The sequence below is a fragment of the Equus quagga genome, unplaced genomic scaffold, assembly GCF_021613505.1.
Source record: "Equus quagga isolate Etosha38 unplaced genomic scaffold, UCLA_HA_Equagga_1.0 134611_RagTag, whole genome shotgun sequence".
NCBI lineage: Eukaryota > Metazoa > Chordata > Mammalia > Perissodactyla > Equidae > Equus > Equus quagga.
The window spans coordinates 1-9,884 of record NW_025796466.1 but is presented as its reverse complement, the minus strand read 5'-3'; the positions used below and the strand labels follow the sequence as shown (position 1 = coordinate 9,884).

Genomic DNA, 9,884 nt, shown 5'->3' with positions numbered 1-9,884 from the left:
CCAAAATTTTGTTGAGGATTTTTGCATCTATGTTCATCAGTGATATCAGCCTGTAGTTCTCCTTCTTTGTGTTGTCCTTGTCATAACCTCTGCTAATTAGGTAATGAGGTTATTTTACTTGTCCAAGTTCATCAACTAGTAAATGATGGTCAGCATATGAACACAGGCACTTGGACTTCAAGACCTGCTCACTTAGCCACTACTCATAGTTCTTCCCTCAAGCAAAGGCAAAATATTCATTCCAGGGGCCACACACTGGCTAACAGTGAGTCAATCCAGCAAGCACATCTGCTTAATGAATGTTGTTTGTTTGGTTTTATTTCAATAATAATAATAAAAATTTGAAGATTTAATGTAGAAACAAATTTTATGATATTTGTAAAAATAATTCTAGAGATATAGTAATAATGTGCTTCTTTTTACCCCAAGAAGAATTAGATACTTGTTAATAAAGGATGCTGCACTTAAACAGGATTTACTCTCTCCACACTGTTGCTTAGCCAGCTTCTCTCATACTCAATATGTCCTCTAAGTTTTTAAGTCTGTGAAACTCACATTACCAAAAATTGGGTAAAAAACTTGAAGTGTTCAGAATAGGGAGTAGTCACTCCAAAAATTTAAAATGATCATCTATATGGCTGAAATATTTTCATATGAAGTAATTTCGTGCATTTGATATTAAGATGTAAACCTATTAAGTTAAATATTACTTAGGTAAATTTATCTAGAGTTAAAATCATTATGCAATAAACAAGGGGATAGCTAAGCCATTAATTTTATATATGAAATCTTTTGTGAAATAAAGAATAACACGAAAATGTCTCCAAAAAAATGTGCCTTTCTTTCTCCCCTTCAGAAACTTCCCAGAGGAAAATGGCATTAGGAAATCATTCCACAGTGACTGAGTTCATCCTCGCTGGACTAACAGAAGAGCCAGAACTCCAGGTGCCCTTACTCCTCCTCTTCCTAGGAATCTATGTGGTTACAGTGATGGGGAACCTGGGCATGATCACACTGATAGGGCTCAGTTCTCACCTGCACACCCCTATGTACTATTTCCTCAGCAGCTTGTCCTTCACTGATCTCTGCCATTCTACTGTCATTACCCCCAAAATGCTGGTGAACTTTGTGACAGAGAAGAACGTCATCTCCTACCCTCAATGCATGACTCAGCTCTATTTCTTCCTTGTTTTTGCTATTTCAGAATGCTACATGTTAGCTGCAATGGCATATGACCGCTATGTTGCCATCTGTAGCCCCTTGCTTTACAATGTCATCATGTCCCATCAGGTCTGTTTCTCCCTGATTTTAGGGGTGTATATTATAGGCCTGATTTGTGCATTTGCTCATACAGGCTGCATGTTAAGGGTTAATTTCTGCAAATTTTATGTGATCAACCATTATTTCTGTGATCTTCTTCCCCTCCTGAAGCTCTCATGCTCTAGTACCGATGTCAATGAATTACTGATACTGTGTGTTGGTACATTTAATATCTTTGCCCCTAGCCTGACCATCCTTAGCTCCTACATCTTCATCATTTCCAGCATCCTCCACATTCACTCCACTGAGGGCAGGTCCAAAGCCTTCAGCACTTGCAGCTCCCACATGTTGGCAGTTTTGCTCTTTTTTGGATCTGCTGCTTTCATGTACCTGCAGCCATCATCAGTTGGCTCCATGGATCAAGGAAAAGTGTCCTCTGTGTTTTATACTATTGTTGTGCCGATGCTGAACCCACTGATCTACAGTCTGAGGAATAAAGATGTTAATGTTGTGCTGAAGAAAATGCTAAAGAGCAGAATATTCTAGTGATCAGAAATATATGGGAATAATTTACTAGATCTAAATCATCAACAATTACATTGTATGAATTGATACATTTCCTTTTAGTCCATCTGTCAAGATTTTTCTTCATTTTATGCAATTCTATTGACATTGTTTCTTATATCCATAGCATTCTTAATGTTCATTCTCTCTGTTTTTTTCTAAGTATTGAGACACAGATTAGAAGAAATACTAAGAATAACCTGGGTGCATGGACCCACTGATGCTGTCACAATCACTTCCTCCTCTTTTTTTCCATAAAATCCATAAAAACACAATCCTCAACCATAATTAAAATACTGTCTTCCAACAGTGGTTACCCACCTCCTTCATTCTGTTCAGTCAAGAAACAACATAAATCATATCAATATGATGACAATAATCTCTAGTGTTTTGTGTAACTCTAGCCTGGAACAGTCTTTTTTCTGTCCTAATTATCTATATACTTTATTTGTTTGTCTTATTTATTCTGTCTCTTACTTAGGACAACTAATCAGAACTTAGAATCTGAGTTAAGAACTATCATGTGTAGTGATAGTGCTCAATCCAAAATACCTGTGCTTTGTCATTTATTGTTCTAATTGGTACTTTCCTGCTTATTTCACAAATCTGCACTGGATTGTAGTTTTCATGAAGCTAGATCCCTATACATATATTTCACTGCCATATCTGTAGGATTTGGTACAGTACCTGCCACCTCCTACGTCCTTGATAAGTTTGTTGTTAATTATTTCCTCTTATAAAGTATTTATAGGAAAACCAAATGTGTCTCATATGAGCTCACACATTAATCTCTAAGGTTAGCTACATATGCTTAATTTGTTGTTCAAATCAATTAAGTTTATGTTTGGACAATCCTCCAAAGTTCTGCAAGCCACTTGGTGACGTCTCAACTTACTTCTTTACATAAGTTTAGAAGTATGCGTCCTGAGCTCCTTCTGTGTCAAACTCCAGTACAGGTGTAATATTTTGTGAAAACCTGATTTCTTAAGTCATTAAATCCTGTCAACCACTAAGGAGTCTTTGAACAAGACATTTTTTTTATTAGAAAGCATGCAGTTAAAATAATAACTATATTTGATATCTGATAGGTCAACATAGCAAATCTGATGGTAGGGTGATATCTAGAACACAAGGAACTTAGTCCAGAACACTATGGTTTTCTATATGCTGGGAAAAAAGTAACTTCACATAGTCTGGCAGTGAGAAAATTCTTTACTATGCAGATATTGAGTGAATTTTGTTATATGTAAAATATACTTCAATAAAATTGATAAAAGGAGAGAGTGAGCACTAAAGAGGTAAATACAATAACTTGTATTGCTGCAGCTAGAGGAAATATTTTGTCTCTTTTTAAAGGGGCTGATTAAGTTATTTAGTCAGATACATTTTATGCTACCTAATTTATCTATATATGTTATTTACAGATTCCCAGTTTTCCAAACTGTAGTTTATTCATGTCTTTAGCTGGAGGGAAGGCAGGTGGATGAGCCATAGCTCTATAGTACTGTCCTCTGGGAACTCTAAAACTGACTCACATACCCAATTGAGCATATCAAGTAGGCTTAAATCTCCTTGTCTGAGCAAGACCTCAATCAGCCATGGGCTCTATTAATCTGAGCCTAGGAAGACCCTACTGTCAATCCATTTCTTCCACTTTAAACTGAGTTAGAGGATTTCTCTAGGATAAACCAACCTATTGCCTTATTTACCATTACCAGTTTACTTCAGGATAATCAGTGAAAAATTTGCCAGAGTCTGATTTAGAAATATACATCTCTGAAGGCAGTAAGGCCTAAAAGTTATTCCCTGGAAAACTCATCTGTGAAACTCCACATAAATTACATTTCATGTCAACTCTTTATACTCCCTCAGAAAAATTGGCTCTTTTTCTTTCTAGATGATGGTGCTTTTGGTAATTATATGATACTTTGAATGCTTATTCTTTTCATTGCTCTTGCCTCAATGGACTATAAGCTCCAGTAGGGCAGAGCATGCACACTCAAATATTCATTTATGATTGCACCAAACATCTCTGGTTTCCCATGGCACATTCTCTCAGACTACCTCTGATTTCAGGGGCAGACATATTTTTTAGTTCTGTGCAAGGTGAAATTCAGCTTGCATTAAGAGTAGTTCACTTCAAGTTTGCAACGTGATCTTTCAGTTTTGCTCTAGAGCCTTCTCTTCAACTCCAGGTGTCTACTTGACCCATGTACAAGTCAGCCCAGAGAGTTCTTGCCTTTGTATAAGCCTTATCTGATGTTACAGGAGACTGTGTAAATGCTGCATCTTCTTGCCTCTCTTGGCAGCCATTACGGGAAATGCTATGTACACTCCTCATGAATGGCTAGCAAAATTGAGCCCCCTTACCCATAACAGCACTTCAATACTACGTTCCAGTACTGGAGTCTCCTTAATTCTGTTTTGACCCAAATTAGTAAATACCACTTTAAAATTTTAAAAAGGTCAAATTCTATATCTAACAATGATTTAAAGCATTTAAAAGTAAGTTCAGTTAAAGAAATTCATTGCAATTATTGTCTCAAATTGATATAACTTTTAATATTTTGAATAAAAACAAATATAATTTTGATTTCCATACAGAGCAATTTAGTCATTAGGTAAAACCAAAATACTCTCTGCAACACATATATTTCCATTGTTCCTCAACATCTCTTTATTTGTAGAAGAAAAAAAATCATCTCTCCTTATTAGGCTTGTTAGGAACTCCACATGAGTTTATAGCAACATCCATCAGATGCTCTCTTGTCATTACCACATTATGAATTCATTGTAATATTTAAACATAGTCAGAAGAGATTAATGAAAATAAATCTTTCAAAGATTTATAGTTTATTAGTTTCCCAAGGCTGTCATAACAAATACCACAAACTGGATGGCTTTAAACAACCAATTTATTGTCTCAGTTCTCAAAGCTAGAAGTCTGAAATCAAGGTTTCAACAATGTTGATTCCTTCTGAGAGCTTTAAGAAAGAATCTGTTCCGTACTTTTTTCCTTGCTTCTGGTGATGGCCAGCAATCCTTGGTGTTCCTTGCCTTGTAGATGCATTATTCTAATCTCTGCCTCTGACTTCACATGGTGTTCTCCCTGTATGTCTCTGTGTCCAAATTTCCCTTTTTATGAGGATACAATCCACAGTGGATTAAGACCCACCCTACCCACCTCATCTAAAATTGATTACATTAATGAAGATCTACTCCAAAATAAGGTCACATTCGCAGATATTGACAGTGAAGACACATATATTTTTGGGAGGAAGTAGTTCCAGCTTCAACACATAATACAAAACTATTTTCTCTGATTTTATATTCTTCCCGTATGGAAAACACATTAGAAAATTTTCTTAGTCTATGTCTTCAAAATTTCCTGAAATTTTGAACTTTTAAATGGTAGAGCATGAAACTCTCTGCAGCTCTAACAATATCAGTCACATCCTCATTTCCAGCCCATAATCTAGCAAGAGAAATATTTCACAGTTAAGTGACAATCTTAAACACTTGGGAAAACAATGAAGATAAAGGGAAACTTTGATCATTTGTTTTCCAAGTGCAGAGGGTTCCTTTTTCTCCATATCCTTTAGAACACTTCTTATTTGTTGTCTTTTTGATAATAACCATTCTAACAATTGTGAAAGGATATCATTGTGATTTCAATTTGCATTCCCTGGTGATTAGTGATGTTGAGCAGATTTTCATGGACTTGTTGGCCATGTATATGTCTCCACTGGAAAATATCTATTCAGATCCATTGCCCATTTTTAAGTAAGACTGATTTTTTGCTATTGAGTTTATATGTTCTTTACATATTTTAGATATTCACCCCTTATCAGATAAATAATTTGCAAATATTTTCTTCCATTGGTAGAGTGCAATTGCCTTTGGTGTCAAATCCAAAAATCATCACCTAGACCACGGTTTAGGAGCTAATACCTATGTTTTTTTCCCAAGAGTTTTATGGTTTCGGGACTTATATTCAAGTTTTTAATCCACTTTGAGTTAGTTTTTGGGTGTGGTGTAAGACAGTGTTCTTATACGTGTAGTTGTCCAGATTTCCCAATACCATTTGTTGAAGAGGCTTTTTGTCCATTGTATATTCTTGGCTCCTTTTTGTCATAAAGTGATTAACCGTACATGTATGGGTTTATTTCTAGGCTCTCTAATCTGTTCCATTGATCTATGTGTCAGTTTTTATGCCAATACCATACAGTTTTGATCACTATAGCTTTGAAATATAATTTTAAATCAGGGAGTGTGATGCCTCCAGGTTTGTTATTCTTTCTCAACATTGTTCTGATTATTGGCATCTTTTGTAGTTCCATACAAATTTGAGGATTGTTTCTTCTATTTCTGTGAAAAATGTCATTTCTTCTATTTCTGTGAAAAATGGAATTTTGATAAAGATTGCTTTGAGTGTGTAAATTGCTTTAGGTAGTATTGGTATTTTAACATTGTTAATTCCTACAAACCATGAACATGGAATATCTTTCCATTTTTTTGTATCTTCTTCAATTCCTTTCATTAATGTTATAATTTTCAATGTACAGTAGTGCACCTTATCTGCGGGAGAAACATATTAAGAACTCCAGTGGATACCTGAAAGTCTGGATGGTACCAAACCCTATATACTATGTTTTTTTCTATATATACATACCTATGATAAAGTTTAATTTATAACTTATGCACAGTAAGAGATTAATAACTTCTCTTAGGCATATCCAATTTACCAGCATCACTCCTCCTTCACTTTAGGGCCATTATTAAGTAAAATGAGGTGTACTTGAACACAAGCCCTGTGATACTATGACAGCCAGTCTGAGAACCAAGATGAATACTAAGAGAGTAATAGTTGGGTAGCGTATTCAGTGTGGATGGAATGGGATGGCATGAGAGATTTCATCATGATGTCTAGAATGGCATGCAACTTAGAACATATGAATTGTTTATTTATGGAATTTTCTATTTAATATTTTTGGACTGCAGTTGACCATGGGTAACTGGAACTGTGGAAAGTAAAATTGTGGATAAGGGGGACTCTTGTACAGACTTTCACCTCCTCATTTAAATTTATTCCAAGGTATTTTGTTTTTGACACCATTGTAAATGGGATTGTTCTCTTAATTTCTGGTTGTGATAGTTTATTATTAGTTTATAGAAGTAGAACAGATTTTTGTATATAGATTTTATAGCCTGTAACTTTAGTGAATTTGTTGATGATTTCTAACAATTTTCTGGTGGAGGCTTTAGGATTTTCTATATATAATATCATGTCATCTGCAAATAGTGAGTTTTTTATCTTCTTTTCTGGTTTGAATGCCTTTATTTCTTTTTCTTGCTTAGTTGCTCTGGCTAAGACTTCCAGTACTATGTTGAATAAAAGTGGCAAAAGTGGGCGGCCTCATCTTGTTCCAGATCTCAGAGGTAAAGCTTTCAGTGTTTCACCATTGAGTATGATATTAGCTGTTATATCCTCTTGTTGAATTGACTCCTTTATCATTGTGTAATGACTCTCTGTCTTTTATTCAGTTCTTGTCTTAAAGACTATTTTGTCTGGTATAAGTATAGCTACCCAAGCTTTCCTTTGGTTTCCATTTGTATAGAATATCTTTTTCCATCCCTTTGTTTTCAGCCTGTGTGTGTCCTTACACCTGAAATGAGCCCCTTGCAGGCAGCTTATAGATGGGGTTGTTTTCTAATCAGTCACCATTCAATGTCTTTTGATTGGAGAGTTTTGTCCATTTACATTTAAAGTAATTATTAATAGATATGTAATTATTGTCATTTAATTAATTGTTTTCTACCTGTTTTGTAGTTTCTTAGTTCTTTTCTTTTTCTCTTGCTCTCTTTCTTTGTAGTGGTATTTTAGATTCATTCTCTTTATCCTTTGAGTATGTACTATAGGTTTTTGCTTCACAGTTAACATGAGGCTTACAAAAAACACCACATACTTACAAGTTTATTGTTAAGTTGATAGCAACTTAAATTTGAACTCACTCTAAAGCTATACATTTTTCCTACCTCCTATTATATGTTTTTCATGTCACCATTTACATCTTTTTATCTTGTGTATAGCTAACAAATCATTGCATTTATAGTTATTTTTACCCCTTTTATCTTTTAAACTTCATACTAACTTTATAAATAATTAACCCACTACCTATACAAGATTAGAACGTTCTGAAATTTACTACAGTAACCCCTCTTTCTCTGTGGAGGATATATTCCAAGACCACCACTGGATTCCTAACCATGGATAGTACCTAATCCTATATGTACTGTGATTTCTTTTTATACATACAAAGTTTAATTTATAAATTCAGCACAGTAAGAGATTAACTAATAATAAAATGGAACAATTATAACAATATACTATAACAAAAGGTACAGTAGATTTTAGTTAACTCAGCTTGTGATTTTTTTCTTTACTTATTAAGTTGAGAACTTGCACTTTTTCACTTAAGAGAAGCCCTTTACAGCTTCTCTTGGCATATCCAAATTGCCAGTATCACCACTGTTGTTCATTAGGGCCATTATTAAATAAAATAAGGCTTACTTGAACACAAGTACTGCAATACCATGACAGTCAATCTGATAACCAAGAAGGCTACTAAGTGACTAACAGGCAAGCAACATACACAGCATGAATATACAGGACAAAGGGATGACTCATGTTCCAGGGCAAGATGGAGCAGGATAGCATGAGATTTCATCAGGTTACTCAGAACCTCATGCAATTGAAAACTTACGAATTATTTATTTTGGGGACTTTTCATTTAATATTTTCAGACCATAGTTGACCACAGATGCCTGAAACTGTGGAAAGTGACATCTCTAAATCAAGGACAAACCCTTTTAGCATAGCAATCAGAATTGCTCGTGGGGCTATGAACGGTGAAGATGTTTGATACTCTGAAGCTGAAGAAACACAAACTAAAAATTTACAGTTGGAGATGCTGATCTGTGATGAAAAACAGCTTCAAAAGTGACTCTCGGACCTGGGGCTGTGCCTGCCCTCTCAGCACTAAAGATAGCAGAATGCTAGGTTCCTGTGACTCCCAACACCAACATTAGTGCCATTGTCATCTGAGTCAAAGAGAACAAGTTGCAAATAAAATTTGGCATTGAAATTTTCAGGAAGAAGAAAGATTGATTGTGCTCATCTCACACTTGTGATTTGAGACTATTAGATCTGGAAGCAATCATGGTGAAAATGCAGGGATACATTCACTTTTTGAATTTTTCATAAAATATTTTTTATCTTCCTATAGTGTACGAAACACTGTGCTAGCTTCTTTGAACACAGAGGAGAATAAGCCTGATATGGTCCATCATCTGGCTTACAATGTAACTCAGTCTGAAAATGTGCTGTTTAGAAATGAGAGTATTCTGAGCATGTAGTTAAAACATCCAATTAGTGACAAAGAATTGGAGAATTTTTCCATGATAATGTCACTTTAAATGAGGTTTGGAAAGAAAAAAAAAAATTACCAGACAGCAGTGAGACAGGTTGTTGACCACTTCACGGTGAAAAGAAGAACAAATGAAAAGGCAGACACCTGAGAAAACATGACATATTCTAGGAACTGAATACGTACTGAAGCCAAATGTTCCGTAGCAGGGGACGAAGATTAAAAGAACTAAAGATGGAGAGTGATGAAAGAGTGTGAATTTTGTACTTATCCTAAAATCAATTCAGGAAATCTTGTCTCCAGTGTCCCTGAACTTGGATTTTCATCTGGTTTATGGTTGTATGTATTTTATGACTAAGAGCAAGTAGCTCATTCCATTTCTAATAATGGAAATGTTAGAATATCTTTCCTCACAGTTATTAAAGGGTATATTCTTAAATCTTTCAAACACCATACAAAAAATAATGTCTCTCTCTTCACTTCCTTTAGGATATATGAAGATGACTGCAAATTATCCCATTACCTTCAAATATTTTTCAAGTCTTTGACAGTCTCTGTATGCCTTCCATCTTTTTTTTTTTATTAGTGTTATGATAGATTACAAGCTTGTGAGATTTCAGTTGTACATTTTTG

The 9,884-nt window shown here is 34.9% G+C and overlaps 1 protein-coding gene across 1 annotated transcript; it reads left to right on the top strand.

Annotated features, from left to right (window-relative positions):
• Nucleotides 1-873: 873 nt before the first annotated feature.
• On the top strand, nucleotides 874-1,806 carry LOC124232862 (olfactory receptor 8G1-like). Its single transcript, XM_046649770.1, has one exon. The coding sequence runs from the start codon at nucleotides 874-876 to the stop codon at nucleotides 1,804-1,806; it is 933 nt and encodes a 310-aa protein (XP_046505726.1).
• The last annotated feature ends 8,078 nt before the right edge of the window (nucleotides 1,807-9,884 follow it).

Excerpts from the sequence above, each read along its gene's own strand:
- LOC124232862 (XM_046649770.1), top strand. The coding sequence starts at position 874 with ATGGCATTAGGAAATCATTCCACAGTGACTGAGTTCATCCTCGCTGGA.